Source organism: Ochotona princeps, chromosome 17, assembly GCF_030435755.1.
Source record: "Ochotona princeps isolate mOchPri1 chromosome 17, mOchPri1.hap1, whole genome shotgun sequence".
Classification (NCBI taxonomy): Eukaryota; Metazoa; Chordata; class Mammalia; order Lagomorpha; family Ochotonidae; genus Ochotona; species Ochotona princeps.
The window spans coordinates 12,562,582-12,584,274 of record NC_080848.1 but is presented as its reverse complement, the minus strand read 5'-3'; the positions used below and the strand labels follow the sequence as shown (position 1 = coordinate 12,584,274).

General features: G+C 52.0%; 1 protein-coding gene across 4 annotated transcripts in view; it reads left to right on the top strand.

Moving 5' to 3' along the window:
• The first annotated feature begins 15,124 nt into the window (after window positions 1-15,124).
• TLK2 (tousled like kinase 2) overlaps window positions 15,125-21,693 on the top strand; it is a 116,247-nt gene continuing 109,678 nt past the window's right edge. The window contains exons 1-2 of one of the 4 annotated variants that reach the window (XM_058676622.1): window positions 15,125-15,638; window positions 18,142-18,224. In XM_058676622.1, coding sequence (XP_058532605.1) covers window positions 18,144-18,224 — 81 coding nt within the window. In that variant the 5' untranslated portion in view covers window positions 15,125-15,638; window positions 18,142-18,143. Of the gene's footprint in view, window positions 15,639-15,806; window positions 15,958-18,141; window positions 18,225-21,693 lie in introns of those variants that run through there. The other 3 variants (XM_058676625.1, XM_058676623.1, XM_058676626.1) reach the window with 3 other exon arrangements.

The following is a 21,693-nucleotide window of genomic DNA, read 5'->3' as shown; positions in this document are numbered from 1 at the left end:
CAGCAGGAGTTGCCCAGAAGCCTGGCACACCTGAGGAAGGGGAGGAGCGCCGCCCAGGGAGAAGGGCAGGTCAGAATGGCTTACAGGTGCTGGAGGCAGGGAGCCACCAGCACGCGGGTAATTCCCACGTCTCTGCCTCGAGCTCCGATCTGGTTGTCAGCACTCACACACAGGCACCGAGACAGGCCCCACGAGCTTTGCAGAGCTCCGCCCCTTCCGCCTCACAGGGCTCAGAAGGGGAGGTAAGGCCTGGGGGTCCGGGAGCCCCTATCTCCTGGGGGCTCTGACAGGGACCCTGAAATTGCTTTAATTTAACTGAAAATGAGAAGGAAGAGAAATGCAATAATGATGGTCATTAGAAGAATGCATTCAAACTAGATTGTAAATTCGGTTTCCTACCAGCATAAATATAACACAGAGTCCTAATGGTTTGTTCATGGTGGCAGGGGCTGTGTCCTGGCCCTGGCTGAGGACAGAGCGGGAGCCTCTAGGCCTGGTGGTGGGTGTTACCCTTGACTTTGACGAGAATCATCAGGGTGTAATGACAGGTGCAAGGGTGAACGGCACGGTCACCAGGACTGGGCTCAGTCTGGGCCAGGGGCAGCTTTTTTTTTTTTTTTAAAGATTTATTTTCATTTTATCACAAAGTCAGATATACAGAGAGGAGGAGAGACAGAGAGGAAGATCTTCCGTCTGATGATTCACTCCCCAAGTGAGCCACAACAGCCAGTGCTGTACCAATCCGAAGCCAGGAGCCAGGAACTTCCTCCAGGTCTCCCACGTGGATGCAGGGTCCCAAGGCCTTGGGCCGTCCTTGACTGCTTTCCCAGGCTACAAGCAGGGAGCTGGATGGGAGGTGGAGCTGCCAGGATTAGAACCGGTGCCCATATGGGATCCCAGCACATTCAAGGCGAGGACTTTAGCTGCTAGGTCATGGCGCTGGGACCTAGGGGCAGCTTTTTAAAAACAGCCACAGCAGCGAGCGTGGGGTCTAGTCTGATCCAGGCAGATTCCTGTTAGTGTATACTCTGGGGAAGAGCAGGAGCTGGCTCAAGGGTTTGGGTTCCTGCTACCAACCCTGGAGACACTGGATTCCCGTCTCCCCACTTCCGCCTGGACCAGGCGCAGCTGTGCTGAGTATTTGAGACCCCTCTGTCTCCTTGCCACTCAACAGCAGCAACAAAAACAGTCATGAAGGACATTGTAGGGACATAAAAAGGAATTAGGATGTGGACTTTCTATAAGATGCTGTTGTGTTCAGCACTGTTTCCTGCGTGTGATAATGGCCTGTGGCAAAAGAGAATCCCTGTCCTTGAGAGACACTCACTCACACACACCTCACAGTGCTGACAGAACAGCAGGATGCCAGGAGCCTCCCAGTGGGCTGACACGAGGAACAAATCACCCCCTCCCACACACAGTCACACTCACACACCCAGCGCCCACGCAGAGGGAAACGGAGCAGCACAAATGTCACAGAGTGCAGAAAACTCTAGGTGGAGAGCATTTTAAGACTTATTAAAAAATATTTTAGGGCCAGTGTGGTAGCGCAGCTCTGTGGCACAGGCATTCCACGTGGACACTAGTTCTTGTCCCAGCTGCCCCACTTCCCATCCAGCTCCCTGCTTGTGGCCTGGGAAAGCAGTCGAGGATAGCCCAAAGCCTTGGGACTCTGCACACATGTGGGAGACCCACAACAGGCTTCTGGCTCCTGGCTTTAGACAGGTGCAGCTCTGGGTGTTGCGGCCACTTGCAGAGTGAATCATCGGATGAAATATCTTCCTCTCTCCTCCTGTCTGTATATCTGACTTTGCAATAAAAATAAATAAATCTTTAAAAAATGAGAAAGATAAATTAACAGAAGGGCCGTGAATGACAGTCATTTCTAGGGTTTGTGTTTTGGAAGGCTGCTGTGAGCGGGCAGCCGCCACAGTTTGGCCTGGTCCTGGCAGCAGACTCGCTCCTGTCTGCTGACTAAGCCTTTCATCACCGGGCAGGATCCCAGATGCTCAGCCAGCAGGAGCCAGCAGGGCCATGGAAGGCACGGCAGAGACCTGGTCCCAGGGGACAGGGTGAAATAATTGGGGTGCGTTGGTTACAGGTAAGAGCTAAAGGAGAAGTAGCCAACACGGGAGAGATTTCGGGAATCCTGACGCGTGTGGGACTCAGGCTCTAACAGGAGGTTAAACCTGGGAGTGCTGAAGGCCCTCAGGGTGCCCACGCCCCCACAGACTCACACCTCGGCCAGCTTGAGAAGCTAGGATGGGCAGGGACAGCTTCCTGCTCCCTCAGTCCAGCTGGAAGGCAAACTGCTGAGGCCGGTGTCGGGGAGGCCCTGAGAGATCTGACCTTCAGGAGAGTTCAGTACCAGGGCCCTCCAAGGGTACTCTCTGCTCTGTCCTGGTGTTCCCATCACACGGCAGGAACAGAAGAAATGCAACATGATTAACACTGAGTCAACCTCCCGTGTGAGGGCAAGTACAGCTTGAAGTGGCTTCAGGGACTTCAACGTCTGACGGTGAGCCAGGGGCTGCCCGGTCACCTCGTGTCCCCACGGTCCTCTTCTTGAACTCAGTGCGTGTGTCTGCCCTATCAGTTGAAGCTCCTTCCAGCTCCGCTTGGGGACTGTCACGGCCTCCCCATTTCGCAGATGAGAAAACAACCTTGTCACCAGCAGAGGGCAGGGGCCCAGTGTGAGTCATTAGGACTGCCCAGTGATTGGCGGAGAGCCAGGGGCGGGGGCGGCGTGCTGGCTGCTCACCGCTCTTGCACTAACTTAGTCTAGTGGATGGTCCCCGGGGGTTGGCCTTGTTAAGCCTAGGAGGAAACGCAGGGCAGAGAGGTTAAACAACTTACCAAAGTTCATAGCACGGAGTCAGGATCTGAGCTGAGCCCCGGCAGCCTGCCAGGGCCGGTTCCCCATGACGGCCCACGTGGTGGGTGGGAGTTCTTGCCTTCCTTTCAGGGCAGCTGTTAGCTCAGCGCTGAGCCCTGGTCCAGGGCATCGGTGAGCTGTCAGCCGTGGTCGACTGTCCCCGGGAGTGAATGAGTACAGACATGACTTCCTTTTTGGTGGGAGAGGGTCGTCCCCTCAAATGGAAGATTTCCCCATAGCCTTTAGATGGATGCTCAAACTCATTAAGGCCAAAAGGTGTCAGAGAATGGCCGGGCTTTTTCGTTATTAACTGTCAAGTCCCATCTTGGCTATTTACAGGCCAAGGTCAGAGATCAGCCTGTCTCTGCTGTCCTCCTGTTCATGTGGCAAAGCATGCAACATAAAGCTTATCGGTGCAAAACTGATTGGCAGGCAGGAGGAATGAGGAGGAGGGGACGGGGCGTGGGAAAGCAGGCAGAGCCACAGTCCATCCGTCCCTGCGCAACCACGGCGAGCACCTTCCTGCCCCTGGTGGCCAGGCCACACCTCTCTGAGGAGCAGCACTTGCCACCTGGCCCTGTGGCAGTTCTCACTGAGCCCAGGATGACAGGGAGGAGAGTTAATGACTGTGATTCTGGGAGAGGAAGTCATGGAAGGCCAGGCAGGGGTTCTAAACCTCTTGGAGCTCAGAAGTTCCTGGAGGGGCAGGCAATGGCGACGCCTGCCAATTGCCAGCAGTCTGACCCGGGACCAGCCAACTATCCCTGCTCAGTGCCTGCGCCGGCCTCCTTGCAGCCCCCAGCAGGCAGAGGTGGGCAAGGGTCTGGGCTACACCCTGGCTGTACTCGTACTGTCCTCTGGATGACAACCAGGAGCCAGGCAGTAAGATTTGGAAGAGAAAGGAGGGCCCCGGGGTTGCTATGGCATGGGCCACCCAAGAAGGGGAGAGAGAACAGTCATAGTGCCTGTTTCCAGGGCTAACCTGGATTCTGTCTGAGGAAGAAACATCCTGACTGCAGCCCATCAGAGATTTCTATTGATTGATTTTCATTTCACTTGGAAGGCAGACGGAGGTCCCCCGGCCACTGGTCCACACCCTCAGACGCCTGCAGCAGCCGGGGCCAGGTGTGCTTAAAGCCAGGGACTCTGTCCTCAGTCCCATCCTAACCTCTGTGCCAAACTCACAAAGATCTTAAATGCCTTGTGTGTTGCTGTAATTCTTAAGTTGTGTTTTTCCACAGCAGAAAACCATCCTTGAACTCATATAGCATAAAATAAGATAGTATATTTAAAGCAAAGAATAAAAAAAATCAAATCAGCCCTCCCAACTCGCCCTCCCTTTACGTTCTCAGCACACACTGCGGGCGCAGGGCACGGTGTGCCCAGGCAGTGCCTCCTCTCCTGGTATGCTTCTGTGCAGACAGAGGCACAAAGTCCCTGGGCCTCTTCTCCATGGCGGGGCTGGGCTCAGGTTGCTCCACGCTCCAGGAGGAATGTCCATTGAAGAGCAGGGCAGAATCCAGGGCAGGTAGGTATAGCGGAGCTCACTGGATGCCTGGGAGGAGGGAAGCTCGGCAGGCCTCCAGAACCACCCCACTCCTGCAGTTTTTTGACCTGCAGGAGTGCCTGTAGCTGGGAGGTCCGGGTGCCAGAGGTGCTGGACAAAGACCCTCAGGCCCACCTGGGGGCGCACCTTCACAGTTAGAGGGTCTTGAGGTACAGGGGGGTGATGGGATCGCACAGGTGGCAGTGAGAGATGACCTGTGGTTTTTATGCCCAGGTTAGGAATTACAGCTGAGGGACTTTCATTGATAAGTCCACGACATGTGTGTATATGTATGGGGCCGACACCAAAGTAGTTCAGAGGGGAGAACAAGATGGAGCGAGGGGGGTCTGATAGCAGAATCTGTGGGCAATGTGGGCTCACCCCTGTGGACCTGCAGTCTCTGCTGGCTTGCCCAAAACTGCAGGTGGCTTCAGGCCTTGCTGGGGAGCTAAGGGGGCGCCCCAACTGGGTTGGGGTTCCCACCCCTGAGAATGACAGTAGGATTGAGGGCAGCAGGCGTGGCCGTACATGGCTACAGACGGCACTGACCCTGGGTGTGCACGTCCTTTCAAATAAATAAATAAACAAATGAATCTTCAAGAAGACCGAAAGGACCCTGGAGATCCATTCTCCAGACACAGTCCAACCTGACAAAGGCCACAGGCACAGGCGGGTAGCGCATGCTCAGTGCGTGGAGCAGTGTCACTGCTTCTCAGTACAGTTTCCAGACCCTCTCAGCAGCAGCAGCAGCTGGGAAGCTGTCAAAAATTCAAGTGGGCCGGGCGTGGTGGCATAGCAGCTAAAGTCCTCTCCTTGAACGGGCCCGGATTCCATATGGGCACTGGTTCTAATCCCAATGTCTCCACTTCCCATCCAGCTCCCTGCTTGTAGCCTGGGAAAGCAGTCGAGGATGGCCCAAAGCCTTGGGACCCTGCACCCACATGGGAGACCTGGAGGAAGTTCCTGGCTCCTGGCTTCGGATCGGCACAGCACTGGCCATTGCGATCACTTGGGGAGTGAATAATTGGACAAAAGATCTTCCTCTCTGTCTCTCCTCCTCTTTGTATATCTGACTTTGCAATAAAAATACATAAATCTTTTTAAAAAAAAGTTCAAGTGGCAGAGGCCTGTGTGGTGGTACATCACGTTAATCCTCTGCCTACATGTCGGCATTCCACATGGGCGCTGGTTCAAGTCCCAGCTGCTCCACTTCCCATCCAGCTCCCTGCTTGTGGCCTGGGAAAGCAGTCGAGGACGGTTCAAGTGCTTGGGCTTCTGCACCCACATGGGAGCCCTGAAGGAACCTCCTGGCTTCTGGCTTCAGATCAGCCCAGCTCAGGCCGTTGGGACCATTTGGGGAATGAACCAGCAGATGTTCACAACCTCATTCTCTGTAAAATCTGATTTTCAAATAAAAATATTATCTTAAAATAAAAAGTTCAAGTGACAGACCTCACCACAGCCACCCCACTTGGGGCTGGGGGTACAGTTCAACATCCTCCTGAGTAAGCTGTCTAGGTCATGTGGTGTGAGTCAGAGCAGAGCTGGAGAATCCTGCAGAGGCTGGCACACGGCCCTGCAATGGGCAACCGGCTTTTACAAGTTCACTTTTATTGGTGCACAGCTATATTTGCCGTTTGACAAATTGTTACTTTCCTTCCAACTAACAGCATTGGCAGTTATAATGGAGATCATGCAGCCTGCCGAGCCTGGAACGTCGGCTCTCTGCTCCCTCACAGGAAGGTTCTGCTCCCTGCCCCCAGGTGGAGGGGGTGGGGCGAAGCTGGCCCCACTGCACCCCTCTGCTGTCACTGCAGAGGCAAGGCCTGCCTCCTAGCTAAAGTTGCCCTACGGACTAAACCAGTTAACATACTAGTTACTTTTCAACTAAATCTGGATTTATGAAAGAACCAGGGAGATAAGAGAGCATACTGTCCAAACAGTATGGAGAATCTTCTATTGAGATACTGAAGTTTTCCTTTTCATTTTTCAAGAAACAGAGTACATAAAATACAAGTTTACTTACAGTGTTTCTGTAATGGTGATTCTGTCCAAAGGGACCCAGGTTCCATTGCCAAGGGAGACCGTGCGCTGCGGGGCAGACAGCACAGTCTCAGGTCGGTCAAGGCAGGTGGCTGGCGCCCACTATAATGTTACTCTCTCTTCCATAGCAGCTGTTGTAGGGAGACTTGACTTTGAAGGAGTAATTTCATCTTGCACTCACATGAACCTCACAAGTACAGTTTTTCTTTCTTTTTTCCCTCTTTCTTTTTATGTATTAAAGACAGAATTTCAGAGAGAAGGAGAGACAGAAAGATCTTCCATCTGCTGCTTCATTCCTCAAATGGCCGCAACAATCAGAGCTACGCTGATCCAAAGCCAGGGACGAGGAGCCTCCTCTGGGTCTCCCACGCAGGTGCAGGGTCCCAAAGCTTTGTCCTTCCTCCACTGCTTTCCCAGGCCACCAGCAGGGAGCTGGATTGGAAGTGGAGCAGCTGGGACATGAGCTGGTACCCATGAGGGATGCTGGAGCTTGAAAGTGGAGGATTAGCCAATTGAGCCAACATGCCAACCCCAAATAAATAAACCTTAAAGAAAAAAAACAAAGATAAAGGAAGACAGCATCCTACTGTGAAGAGTTAGCTGTGGCAGCTGGATGTGGAGTTTCAGAGTGGGACCAGTAAGGAGTCCTTCCTTCTTGCTTGCTAAGGAACCTCTACCTGGAGCTCTCCAGTGAGGAGTGTCTGCTGGTCAAACATTTCTGTCTTTTGAGCAGATACACAGATTGGTATCTTCTTTTTTTTAAGATTATTTATTTATTTATTGCAAAGTCAGATATACAGAGAGGAGGATAGACAGAGAGCAAGATCTTCCGTCCGATGATTCACTCGCCAAGTGGCTACAACGGCCGGTGCTAGGCCGACCTGAAGCCGGGAACCAGGAACTTCCTCCAGGTCTTCCATGCAGGTGCAGGGTCCCGAGGCTTTGTGCCGTCCTCAACTGCTTTCCCAGGCCACAAGCAGGGAGCTGGATGGGAAGTGGAGCTGCCGGGATTAGAACCGGTGCCGATATGGGATCCCAACGCATGTAATGTAAGGACTTTAACTGCTAGGCCGTTGTGCTAGGCTCAGATTGGTATCTTGGATTGTTTGCCATTCTCTGTGCATTCTGATTGCCTTCTTTCCATGTCTGATGAACTCTGGGGCGGGGAGGAATCTGAGGAACAGCCAACTAGCCTCTAGACAATGGTGGATTTGACAAGAGGCCCACCTAAGGTGCTAACCATCTGCTTCTATCTAAGTCTTTGTAGGAAATGGGAAACCAAGTACCCAGCAGAACACAATGAATATGGGGTATTAAGTAAGAAATGAGGAGATGAGGGGATGTTAACCATCACTGGATCCAGCTACGGGAACAGATAGACAGATCCTCAGGGAGGCTGTAAGAACTGAAATCTACCCTTGGGTAAAGGAGAAAACAGCAGAACAGTGGGCAGTGCTGGAAAGCAGGTGAGCAGCCCATTGGGAAGACCTGTTAACTGTCAGCCTACCCAATGGGCGCAGAAGAGACTTAAACCGAGGCAAGCACATGGATCAAAGCACAGCACTCTCCAGGTCACAGCCCGCAAGGCAAACTAAAGTATCAGTACTGCCTTGGGAATTACAGAAGGGGGCAGAAGAAGGAAGAAGAAACGCCAGATGACACCGAGTATTCTCTACCGACCACCCCCTGCCCCAGGCAGAGCAACAGCAGGGCGTAGGAGCGGTGTGTGTGCTGGGGGGTGCGGTTCTCCTACCACTGCCCGCTGGGAATTTTGTGTCTTCTCTCCGCTTGATTTTTCTTTGTCTGCCTGGCGGGCCGCCCTCAAGGTTGTGAGGATTAATGTGATAATGAACGTTCTCTTATTCCGGTGCCTGCTTTATAAATGCTCAATAAATGCTTTCTGTTATAATCCTGATCCTTTGGGATTAGGCATTAAACACTGGCTCTAGACCTTGATGCAACAGCAAGAAATGCCTTGCGCCCTAATGTGTGGTGACACTGTGGAGTCCCTGTGTGCTCAGCGCTGCAGGGCAGCAGCTGTGTCCCACACAAACCCCCTGGGCCTACTGCGGGCCTGCGAGCGCTAGCCCTGGTGCTTTTCCACCCAGTGCAAGGACTCCTCCCTGAGACGCACTGGTCCCTCCAGGAAGTGCTGGGGGAAGGCTGGTGTGCAGCTGTGAACACTAGGGGTTTTGTCATGAAGTGAACTCAGCTGTCTCGGACCAGTTCTGGGATACGAGCACAAGGTCCTTGTGGGGTGGGCTTGAGTTTAGGGCAAGTGAAGAGTACAGGTCCCCACCGGAGTCTTGGGGCTGCAACCCCTTTCGCCTCTGGCAGCTGGCAGATCCATTTTCACATCCCTGCAGGCCGTCACATGCTGCCCGTGCAGCAGCATGAGATGCGGGAATTCCTTTGTGGTCGCTGTCATGGGTTAAACTGCACTTTTCCTTCCCCCACATTTCTCTGAGATGTGTCAATCTAGAGAGGATTCACTACAATTCTGCTACTGCAGTGGGCTTTCCGAGGCTCGTGCCTGTGTGGTCCGCAGGCAGCAGCTGTCACAACTGCAGGTTTCCGGGCTGCACCCCAGACCCCGTGAACCCAAACTTTCATTTCGGCAAGATGCCCAATTATGCATACTCTCCTGGAGATCCAAGAAGCCTTGAGAAAAAAGTTGATAAACTTTTTCTATAAAAGGACAATTAGTAAATGCTTCAGGCATTGGGGCTCGTCACAGTGCCCCAGCTCGGCACTGCAGTGCAGAGGAGTTACAGACGACACAGGAAGGAATGTGTGCTGCTTCCTAATGATGCCAAAACTTGGATGGGAAACTGTACATCATTTTCATGTCTCAGAGTACTGTTTTTTTCTTTTCTTTTTCTTCTTCTTTTTTTTATTGGAAAGTCTGATATACAGATAGGAAGATCTTCTGTCCGCTGATTCATTCTCCAAGAAGCCGCTATGGCTGAAGCTGAGCCAATCCAAAGCCAGGAGCCCAGAGCCTCTTCCTTCAGGTCTCCCATGCTGGTGCAGGGTCCCAAGGCTTTGGGCCATCCTCGGCTGCTTTCCAAGGTTACGGACAGGGAGCTGGATAGAAAGTGGGGCTGCTGGGACTAGAAAGAGTACCCATATGAGATCCTGAGGTGTGAAGGGCAAGGACTTTAGCTGCTAGGCTACTGCACTGGACCCTCTTTTTTTTTTTTTTTTTTTTTTTACTATGGGATAGGATTTACAGAGAGGAGAGACAGAAAAAGCTTCCATCCATTAGTGAATTCCCGAAATGGCCATCACAGCTAGAGCTGAACTGAAGCCACGAGTCGGGAGTTTCTCCCAGGTCTCCCACATGGACACAGGGTGACAAGGCTTTGGGCTGTTCTCTGCTGCTTTCCCAGGCCGGAAGTGGGGAGCTGGTTCAGGAGAGGAGCAGCTGGGACACGAACTGATGCTCATACGGATGCTGGCACTTGCAAGGTGGAGCCATGGGATTGGCCCCAGCGAATCATTTTTCCTTAAACCATTTAAAAATGTAGTCCTCCTTCCCCGTGGGCCAGATTTAAGTTGGGAGCCACCGTTTTCTGATTGCTGCCTTGGACTACAGCATCCAGACTCCAGCCTTTCAAAGTGTCCTTTTCATAAAATGAAGGAAGCAGATTATTCCAAAATGACCAGAGCTCCCACTCCTGGTAGAAGAGGTTTGATTCTGATGTTGTTTCTGTGTTAATGTGCACTCCCAAATGTCCCTGGCTGTCATGTTTTGGTTTCGATGGAATCCCCCTCAGCTGTGTGGTTTGGTGAGGGGCAGAGCTTGCTCTGTGGCAAGGTCCCAGTGCAGATGAATAGTAGTCACAAGTTAGCTTGTCTCTCTCTTTCTTTCTTTTTAAATTTATTTGAAGGGAAGAGAGAGAGAGAGAATCCTCCATCTGCTGGCTGGTCTCCGAAGCCTGCAACAGGCCAGGCTGAAGCTGGCAGCTGGGAACTGAATCCAGGTTCGTATGTCCTTGAGTCATCATCTGGTGTATCTTAGGCTGTAAACTAGCAGGAAAGCTGGAATCCAGTGGAGACACCCCAGAATGGGCATGGGCGTCCCCAAGGGAGGACTTAGCCGTTGTCCCCAAGCTTAGACCCAGGGCCCCAGTCTTTGCGCACCCCACCCACCCCCTTAACCACAGCAATTCCCTTCTTTCTACTCATGGGCCCAGGGTGCAGACCCCAACCCTCATGGCCGTTGTCAGTGGACACAGACCCTCATTGCTTGAGGGTGATGAAGGACCTGTTCAAGAGCTGAGATGTGTTGGCTTTCACCAACACAGTGCTTGCTGTTGTTGTCATCTTTGAGGTTTTCTTTCTGAGAGGGACCCATAGGGACCAAGAGGGAGCACGGGAACTAACGGGAAGAGGGGGTTTGTTCATCAGAGTGGACTACATTCTTTCGGCCCCCTTTTTACCTTTTAGCCCATAGACGAAGGAACGCAGAGCAAAGCAATTATTAAAAGTTTAGTAGTATTTGGGCAAGGAGTTGAAAGAGGAAATTAGAGAAGGGAGGTTTCTTTCCAGTAAAGTAAGATTGTTTCAGAATGAGCAAGCTGCAAGGCAGAATGCCTGGCTTGAACCAACTGTGTTGAGGAGGCTTGCTTGAGAAGGGCTTCTGAACCAAGCTGGGCAGCAGGAGGCTGCGGAAGCGGGCACAGACAGCAGCGTGCCTGGCAGACACTCACGCAGACCCAAGACCTGGGCATTTTTTTTTTTAAAGGTTTATTTTTATTACAAAATCAGATATACAGAGAGGAGGAGAGACAGAGAGGAAGATCTTCCGTCCAATGATTCACTCCCCAAGTGAGCCACAACGGCCGGTGCGCGCCGATCCGAAGCCGGGAACCAGGAACCTCTTCCAGGTCTCCCACGCGGGTGCAGGGTCCCAGTGCATTGGGCCGTCCTCGACTGCTTTCCCAGGCAGGGAGCTGGATGGGAAGTGGGGCTGCCGGGATTAGAACTGGCGCCCATGTGGGATCCTGGGGCGTTCAAGGCGAGGACTTTTAGCCGCTAGGCCATGCCGCCAGGCCCGACCTGGGCGTTTTAATCACCAGTGCACATTGCTGGCACCCAAACACACCTCCCTTCTGTTAGGATTGGGAAGGGGAGAGGAAGTAACATGAACTAAATGCTTCCTTTATGTCAGGCGTGGTTACACAGAATTTCCCATCACTATGTCAATGTTAATTACAAATATTCATGGAATTGGTTCTGCTGGCCAGTTTTCAGACGAAGGGCCGGAGGATGAGGAGACAAGATTAGAATCTAGACCACAATATGCTGTGTTCTACACTAGCCAGCCTGGATCACTTTATAACAGAAACATGGCTGCACCATTCCTTATTTCTTCTTAACATTAGAAACCCTAAATTGTGAGAGTGAGAGCAGAGAAACACAGATTAGATATCTTTTGCATTTTTCTCACCCAGCAAATATGATCTTTTGTTAAAAGGGCAGGAAACCATTTTTTTTTTAATATGAAGGCAACTGCATCACTAAAGGACTCAGTGTACTGGTGTCCTGGTTTCCTAAGTTAAACCGTGTGCAATCAACCTCAACCTCCATGGCACATGTACAAACTCTGGGCAAAGATGGCATGTATGCAGGGGTTTCTATGGGAGGCACACACTCTGCCTCATTTAACCCTCCGTCAGCCCTGGGAGGTGCTAGCTCCATTTGATGGATCACCAAACCTCCTGGCCATCATTGTCCAGGCTCCTGGAAGGAAAGGTGCTCTAGGCCCCTTGCACCTGTTCAGTACACATTTCCAGCTTTCTGAAGAAGATGGTGGTTATTATGAAACATTTAAAAAGGTGCTAGACGATCTTAAATGCGTGAGGGTAGACTGTCCCAGGCTCTTCCTCAGAATGCCTTTCTCGGGAGGTAACCTGAAATAACCAACCAATCAACAAGCCCCTCAGCCCCGTGGTGGTGGCTCCAAGATCAGAGGTCTAGAGGACAGCCACAGCGCCCAGACTCTCCTCCTGGAGACTGGCACATGCCTGTTGCCCACCACAGACACAGAGAAGTGCCACATGTAGGACCCCTCAGAGTCACCCAAAGGTCTTTGACTATTGAATTCCTATTCTCTAGGACCTGTGAGCCTATGGAAACCTGCACAGCCCACGCAGCGGGATGTGGAGAGGAGTGGGAGGCTGTGCAGCCAGCTCTGGGGTCCTCGGTGACCGTGAACATTCTTCTGGAGTATTTATCCTTCACGCCCCTGCAGGCAGGAAGGACAATACCTTCCAGCTCCGTCCACAGATGATGAAAGCTGGAGGGTGCATGTCACCACGCACGGTTCCACGACAGATTCCGTCTCAGAAAGTGGCCATACAATCAACCGCCTCAACAGCCCAAGGTTAAATCAGATTGTAAAGAGAAACAATTTGAAAATAGAAATCCCTTTGAAACTACTGCTCTGAAAAAACAAGGGTGACTCACTACATTCTCTGACTTTACTGTTGCTGTTTGGGATTTAAAAAAAAAAAAAGAGGTATTTGTTTATTTTCTATTTGAAAGGTGGATTTATAGAGGAGAGACTGGGCCTCCATCTGCTGGTTCATTCCCCAAATAGCTACAAGGGCCAGAGCTGGCCCAGTCCTAACCCTGAAGCCTAGAGCTTCCTCTGAATCTCTGGGGTCCAAGGACTTGGGCCATCTTTTGCTGTGTTCCCAGGCACATTAGCAGGGAGCTGGATTGGAAGTGGAGCAGCCAGGACTTAAAATGGTGGCCACGTGGGATGCTGGAATCACAGGGGGAGATGTAACCTACTATTCCATGCTATCATGCCATGGTGGGCGCTGGATTTGGCATTTTAATTTGCTGATTATCAATAGAAGCACCCAGTCTCTGTGGTAAGCAAATTCAGTATGTTCTGACATACGATGCCTATTGTGACAAGTGTTCAATCCACAGTAGGGCTGCGAATGTTGACCTGGATGGCTGTAGGTTGACTTGGAGAAAAAAAAAAAAAAAAAAAAAAAAGAACCAGGAAGACTAAAACTAAAAATCTCATCTCCCCCTGTGTTCCAATGATTATCTTAAATAATACCTTAAAAAATGGAATCCTAGCCTTTTACGCCTGGAAAGAATGGGCCTATTAAATCCTGTAGTCCTAATCTTTCCTCACAGAGATTGGCCAAGCTTGAAAAGATTGGGAAACGCCCTAGTAGCTAGTCCAAGGAAGGCTGGGCTGGAATGCTCTCCCACCTTGATCACTGGCTGTGCCTGCTTTTCCCTAGTGTTGGAGAGGAAGGTATACCCCCAGGGGCACCTCACTTCCCCCCACCTCATCCCTTTTCCCCCCTACCCAGGGCCCCCCCCTTCAAACACCATCATCTTTGGTAAGATGTGAGCCCAAGTCCCCAGGCAGTCTGGGAGCTGGAGGAAACAACTCCAGGTTTACTGGAGTTTTTCCACAGTGCTGGAGTTTGCCCAGCGTTTTGGGCGGCTGCAGGACTCCTGCCCCGCCGGCAGCTTCATGTTCTAGTACCGTCTGGAAGAATTCAGAACAAGGAAGATTCTGGAAAAAGTCCAAGGTTATAGCTCAGGGCTGACAATCTCGCCTGGGATCTGCTCCTGGTCCCTGTCCTTGGCTTTGGCGGAAAACAAACAGAAACATGGGTGGCTGGGTGGGGAGCCAGCGCCCCGTCTTTGGCGCAAGGTGACTGGGGGTGGGCGCCCTGGCCTCCGCGAAGCCCGCCTTGCGCCCGGCACCTCGCCCTTCCATTTTTCTCATTCCTCAGTAGACACGCGGAGCGGCAGGCCTGTTTTTATTTCCTCCCTAGCAGTCACCCTCAAGCGCTCCAGAGCACCCAGGAGGGCCGTGTTTTTAATCCGAGACAGAAATGGACCCTCCCCTTGGGTGCCTGGGGGGAGTCCCCTGGGGCAGCGACCCCCTTCCGGAAGGCGGCCTCCTGGTGGGGTGGGGGCTCCGCTTTGATCCCAGGGCCCCTTTTGTCCCAGGAGACGCCCAGCCAGCCAGGTACGTGAAGGGAAAGTGCAGCCGGTGCCCGGGGCCGCAGCATGGGGCTTCGGCAAGCGGCGAACCCGCGACCTCGGGTGGGCACGGCCAACTCACTAACTGGGCGTCTCCGGGAAGTTCCGCCGAGGCTCCCCGGGCTCCCCAGCCTCATCCTGTACCATCCATCCCTGGGCAGTGCAACCCGCACTTCTCACAGCAAACTCGTGGAGAAGTGGGATGAGGCGGAAGCCGGCAAGAGTCGGCGAGGCGGAGCGCCAAAGGCCCCACCCGACCCGGGCGGCGAGACCCCTTCCAGAGCCGGTTCCCGGGCCTGTCCCGCGGGGGCACGGCTTGCCAACACAAAAGGCGGTTCCCGAGCTCCGGGCCGCCGCCGGGGCGTCTTGAGGCTGCCCCAGCTCCCCTCGCGTGGCCGCCAGTCCGCGCGCGCCGCCGGCCGCCCGCCCCGGCAGCCGGGCCCGCCGCGGCCTCCTCAGCCGGCGCGGGGTCCCCTGGTTAACCCCTGCCCGCCAGCCCGCCTGCTGATTGGAGGAGGCGGGGCGCCGGGGCAACGGGGACCCCCCCACCTTCCTCGTCCCCTCCCCCTCCTCCCCCACCGCCGGCGCTGCCCCCACCCCCCCAGAACTCCCCCTTCGCCTCCCAGCCGTGCAAATCTCGCGAGGAAACACGCGGTTTCACTAGTGTGTTTACACCGATCACTACTAATCCGGACCGAACCGATCCGGATTAAGGGGCCGGAGGCGGGTCCTGGGCACCAGCGGTTCCGACCCCCCCCCACCTTCCGCGCCGCACCCGAGAAGCCCCCAGCCGAGCGGGCCCCCCACTTCCCAAGCCCGGCCTGGGCGCTCCTGCGCCTCCCTTGGCCTTTGTCCGGCGCCAGGAGGCCGGTCCCGCGCCCCCCGCGGCCGCCCGGGCCCGGGCCCGCGTCGGGCGCCTGGCTCTGTACGCGAGCCCGGGGATCTGCGGCCTCCACGGCCCCCCTCCCCCGCCCGCCCTCTCGTGGAGCCCGGCGCCGGCGGCGGCTGCCCGGGCGGGGGTTGCGGCGCTCAGGAGAGGCCCCGGCTCCGCCCCAGGCCTGCCCAGGGGGAGAGCAGAGCGGCCCGCAGCCGGGTCGGGTCGGGGCCCCTCCCGAGAGGAGCGTGGAGCGGCAGCGGCGGCAGGTGAGAGGCTGAGCCCCGGGCGGGGGAGGGCGCCGGGCCTGGGGCGCACTAACCGTCCCGGGGACCCCGCGGGCTGCCGAGGCTGCGACCCGGGCCCACCCCGTGACCGGCCTTGGGCCGGAGCTCCTCAGCCGTGAGGCGGGAGCGGCTCTCCCCGAGGGCTGCGGGTCGCCGAGGGGCCAGGCCGACGATGAAGGAGGCCCAGGCGGCTTCGGCCTAGGAGTGAGGCCGGCGGAGAGAGCGGGGCGCCCCGGCAGCTAGAGGCCCCGGCAGACTCCCGGGCGCCCGGGCGAGCTGGCTCTCCCTCCCTCCGTGACAGGTGGGCCCGGAGTTGGGAAAGTTTGGAGCCGGCGAGGGGCGCCGGGACCAGGCCCCATTGGTCCTGCTTGCCGGCAGTGAGCTTCAGGGAGTATTCCCCGTCCCAGGCCCCGTTGGAGCGAGATGCCCCGTTGGAGCATATTCCCTTCACATGAGTTGACATTAAATGGAATAAGCACCGGGGCGCCCTTTTCCGGGCCGGGCCTGCGAATGGAGATTCGGGAAAGGTTTCGAGACCTTGGGCTTGGGAGAGTCTGCAGCCTCTGCCATTCCGACCTCGGTCAGGGCAGGGCGAGACGCGAGCCAGGCCACTTAGGTCGGGAGATGCGCTGCCTCCTGCTTTTCGTTTTCTTTTTGGATAAGATGCCTTTCTGCCCTTCGGAGAATTTCTTAATTCTCTGTACCTGCATTTGGAGGTGTCGGTGAAACTTTAATCCGTCATCCTTTCATCCCCACCCCACCACCCCGCCTTGCCCCAGACTCTCGACCCAGGAAGAGGGTTGTTGTTGGGAATTGTGGAGTTGTTTGATTGTGGAGAATGTTTTCAGTGAACTTTAAAAACACCAGTCATCCCAGTAACTACTTCGTGTCTAGGGAGTGCGGTGCAGCGATGTCATGATGTATGCCCCTTTCCCACTGTTCCCATCACAGAGAAGTTTTCAGTGGATCATGCAAGAGTTGATCTTGCAAGGGATGGACATATTTGCTCCTAGTGGCCTGTGCATAGACTGGTCGTGGAAGGAGTTTAAAAATGGTGTCCTGCTGCCCCTCCCTGCTTGGCAGGAGTGCTGAAAGCCGACGTCCAGCGTGGAGAGGAGCCTGCTTCAGATAGTGATCAGAAGGTTTGCTAAAGGGAGAGTTAGGGAGCTGTATTAATTTCCTGAATAAATGCAGGTTGATGGTTTTGCCCTGGGTCCTCTATTAAATTAAAAATGATTAATTCCTTTTTTTAAATGAGCTACTGTGAACTTTGCAGAGAAAGGAGCTATGTAATAGGGTTAGTTGAAGTTATTTGTAGCATCTGATTCATGCCATATTTTGATATTATTTTTTTTATTATTATTATTTTTTTTAAGATTTATTCATTTTATTACAGCCAGATATATACAGAGGAGAGACAGAGAGGAAGATCTTCCGTCCGATGATTCACTCCCCAAGTGAGCCGCAACGGGCCGATGCGCGCCGATCCGATGCCGGGAACCTGGAACCTCTTCCGGGTCTCCCACGCGGGTGCAGTGTCCCAATGCATTGGGCCGTCCTCAACTGCTTTCCGAGGCCACAAGCAGGGAGCTGGATGGGAAGTGGAGCTGCCGGGATTAGAACCGGCGCCCATATGGGATCCCGGGGCTTTCAAGGCGAGGACTTTAGCCGCTAGGCCACGCCGCCAGGCCCATATTTTGATATTATTAATGATTCATATTTTAGTTTAAGAAGCAGTTCCTGTGTGTTTGGGAGAGAAAAACCTGGAAATAGCTTAGCTTCAGTCTCAGGTTGATAGAAGGGGTTTTCTTTTTTCTTTTTGCACGGGAATCTTCCATCCTCCCCCCCCCCCCTTTTTTTTTGCCTCTGCTCAACATTTAGAGAGATTAAATGAAGGATTTGAGATGTTTAGCTGTTAAAATCAAATCAGAATGGGCCCAGCGTGGTGTGGCCTAGTGGCTAAAGTCCTCTCCTTGAATGCACCAGGATACCATATGGGCGCCGGTTCTAATCCCGGCAGCCCAGCTTCCCATCCAGCTCCCTGCTTGTGGCCTGGGAAAGCAGTCAAGGATGCCTCAGAGCCTTGGGACCCTGCACCCGTGTGAGAGACCTGGAGGAAGTTCCTGGCTCCTGGCTTCAGATCAGCGCAGCGCTGCCCGTTGTGGTCACTTGGGGAGTGAATCATCAGATGGAAGATCGTCCTCTCTGTCTCTCCTCCTCTCTGTATATCTGACTTTGTGATAAAAATAAAATAAATCTTTTTAAAAAATCGCATCAGAACTAAGCAATGTAAGTTTCCCTCATAAAAGGACTTCTAAGCCACTTTGTAAAGTTAAACATGTTACTGTTTGATGGAGCAGGTTGTAGTTTATCTCTTGTATGCAACCCTTCATTGAAATAACTACTGGGAGTTTTGTTATAAATTAAATGCTTCCTACTTTTCTAGTTTTCATGGTCTCACAGCTTACTTTTTGTTTTTCACTAGAAATGATGGAAGAATTGCATAGCCTGGACCCACGACGGCAGGAATTATTAGAGGCCAGGTTTACTGGAGTTGGTGTTAGTAAGGTGAGTAAAACGATGCTGGTGAGCTCTGTGCTGAGTTTAAGCATGTTTTGAAAAGTGATTGCCAGAAGTTTTGGCTCCTAGTTCCCATGAACTTTTAAATACTCCCAGTCTTTCCAGTGGTCATTTAATGGTGTGTTTGAATGTGTTCTGTCTGGGGGTAGGTGCTGCTTTTTCCTGTCCAGTACAGGAGAGGTTTCTCATGGTCCCATTGCAAGGGTACTAATGGCCATATTTAGATTCTGTGACATATCTTGTGAAAACTACTATCCCTCAGAAAAAGGACCCTTGAGTGTAAGCGTCACGCAGCTCCATTACCTTTGGCTCTGGGGAGTTAGATGGCGAAGCGTTCAAAACTTGGCCTCTGTCGAGTTCCTTGCTTTTCCAGATTCCTCCCGATTGCGCTCCTCCTCTGCTTGCTACTGCCCTGGGTTTCCTTCATGCTCATCGTTTCAGTTTTGTGAGGATAAAATAAGGTCAAGCCCCCCACTCATGGGCAAGTTTGAAGTTAAGTTGACGTCATGGTGTCCTGTGTGTCTTATGCACCTGCTTTTCCACTCTACTGTTCCCATAGGGTGTTTAGTATGTATGTAAGATGTAAGAATTTAGTAAAGTTTGTGAAGTACATTTGCAGTGTTTTATTTAAAAGCTTCAGCAGAACAAGATTGTGATATCTGAATTGAAACATTTGAACCTGTGAATTTTTGGTCTTTAACCAATGTGATAATATTTCTTTCTGGCTTTTCAAGAAACCCTTATGTCTTTTTTTTTTTTTTTTTTTTTTTAAAGATTTATTCATTTTATTACAGCCAGATATACAGAGAGGAGGAGAGACAGAGAGGAAGATCTTCCGTCCGATGATTCACTCCCCAAGTGAGCCTCAACGGCCGGTGCGCACCGATCCGATGCCGGGAACCAGGAACCTCTTCCGGGTCTCCCACGCGGGTGCAGTGTCCCAATGCATTGGGCCGTCCTCAACTGCTTTCCCAGGCCACAAGCAGGGAGCTGGATGGGAAGCGGAGCTGCCAGGATTAGAACTGGCGCCCATATGGGATCCCGGTGCATTTAAGGCGAGGACTTTAGCCGCTAGGCCACGCCGCCGGGCCCGAAACCCTTATGTCTTAAAGTAACCCTGGTATTAGTCTTTTGGTTTGTTTAGTTTTTTCAAGAGTACATCAAGATTTAGCTAGAAGACTGGCTGCTTGGATGGGTCTCCCAGATTAACTGATCTCTGGTTCAGGCGATGACTTAGCTGTCCTTTCCCGGGGGCCTTTTTAACTTGGAGTTTGTTTAAGCTTCATGTCTGGATCTTCCTTTGGTTTTCTGCTGAGTAAATCAACAAGTTCATATACAAATTGTACAAAGTGGAACCCTTAGGTCGTTGCTCTGACTGTATTTTTCTTCCTGTTTGTTCTTAGTTCCGTAATGGCTGTATTTAAGCCTGTCAGTACCAGTGACAGAATGGGCATAAGTGAAAGGAATGAGTAGTGTTGTGAATTTTCTGCTTTACTCCCAACTTAAAATATGTGACTAAGGTGTCATACAACTTTAGTGTAGCTACCCTACTTGAAAGAAAGTTCTGTCACATAGAAAGTTCTCTATATGGAGAAGTTCCTGTGGTCCATCCAGTTTCTTTTATGCCATTCTTTAAGCTATTTTGATGTTTTCCATGATAATTATATTGACTACAATAAACATTCAAGGACTAGCAGGAGAATATTTGGTTTTCCATGGCAAAGAAATTTGTTTGAAAAAAATGTGAGTAAATTTTTCTTTATTCTCAGGACCAAAAGGAGAAAAGAGATTTTTCTATTTTATAGGAGTTCTTATCTGCAAGACACTGCGCCTCTCAACAGCATTGGTTGAAGATAGGGGTGGGGAACGGACAGTAGTACGGGGAGAGAAAAGTGCTTTGGAAAAATTCCTCTGCTTGGCGTTGGCTTCCTCAACCTGGGCCACAGTTTCCCAGTGGGAATGCCGCTGTGTTGCAGAGAGTTTTCTTTCTTTCTTTCTTTTTTTTTTTTTTTTTTTAAGATTTATTTATTTTTATTGGAAAGGCGGGTATACAGAGGAGGAGAGACAGAGAAGATCTTCCTTCCGATGGTTCACTCCCCAAGCGGCCGCGATGGCTGGAGCTGAGCCAATCCAAAGCCAGGAGCCAGGAGCTCTTCTGGGTCTCCCACTCGGGTGCAGGGTCCCAAGGCTTTGGATCACCCTCGACTACTTTCCCAGGCCACAAGCAGGAAGCTGGATGGGAAGTGGGGCGGCCAGGACACAAACTGGTGTCCATATGGATCCCAGCGCATGCAAGGCAAAGACTTTAGCCACTAGGTTACAACACTAGACCCAGTTTTTTTTTTTTTTAAGTTTTATTTTTATTGGAAGGCAGATCAGATTTGTGGAGAGAAGGAGAGTCAGGGAGCAAGTTCCTCCATCCACTCGTTTTATTCCCCAAATGACCACAATGATTAGAGCTGAGCCGATCTGAACTCAGGAGCTTCTTCCAGGTCTCCCATGCAGGTGGAGGATTTCAAGACTTTGGCTCACCTTCCACTGCTTCCAGACCATAAGCAGGGAGCTGGAGGGGAAGTGGAGCAGCCAGCACATGAACTGACGCCTATATGGGATCCTAGCTCTTGCAAGGGGAGGATTTAGCCATTGAGCCATCACACCAAGCCCTCAAATCCAGGATTTTACACTAACATACATAACACAAAACTTAGACTAAAACCAAAAAACCATGCCTTTAGGGTGTTACATTTAGGCTGCATTTTATATAAGTATTTTAAGTTTTTTGTTTACTTTCTTGCGTAGTACATTTATGTGTATTGAGTTACTTCATACTAACTGATTAATAATAATTTATTTGGAACTTTGGGATACACTCAGTTTTTGTTTAAAAGTATGATTTTTTGTGTGTAATTTTTGTGTTGCTGGCAGGAGTAGCCCAAAGTAGCAGTCCCTTTGAATTGAAAGTATCCTTAGCAGTTTTCAGGTGCTAAGATTAAATTGAATCATGAATGTTGGTTTCTTACCTCATATGAAAGCTATGCTACTTTTTTTTTTTAAGATTTATTTATTTTTTATTACAAAGTCAGATACACAGAGAGGAGGAGAGACAGAGAGGAAGATCTTTCGTCCAACGATTCACTCCCCAAGTGAGCGCAACGGCCGGTGCTGCGTTGTTGATCTGAAGACCCCGAGGCCGGGAACCAGGAACCTCCTCCAGGTCTCCCACACGGGTGCAGGGTCCCAAAGCTTTGGGCTGTCCTCGACTGCTTTCCCAGGCCACAAGCAGGGAGCTGGATGGGAAGTGGAGCTGCCAGGATTAGAACTGGCGCCCATATGGGATCCTGGTGCGTTCAAGGAGAGGACTTTAGCCACTAGGCCACACTGCCGGGCCCAGCTATGCTACTTCTTAAGATCTCCTCTTTTAAGCACTGAATAGTCTGCTCCCAGTAAAGTGAAACTA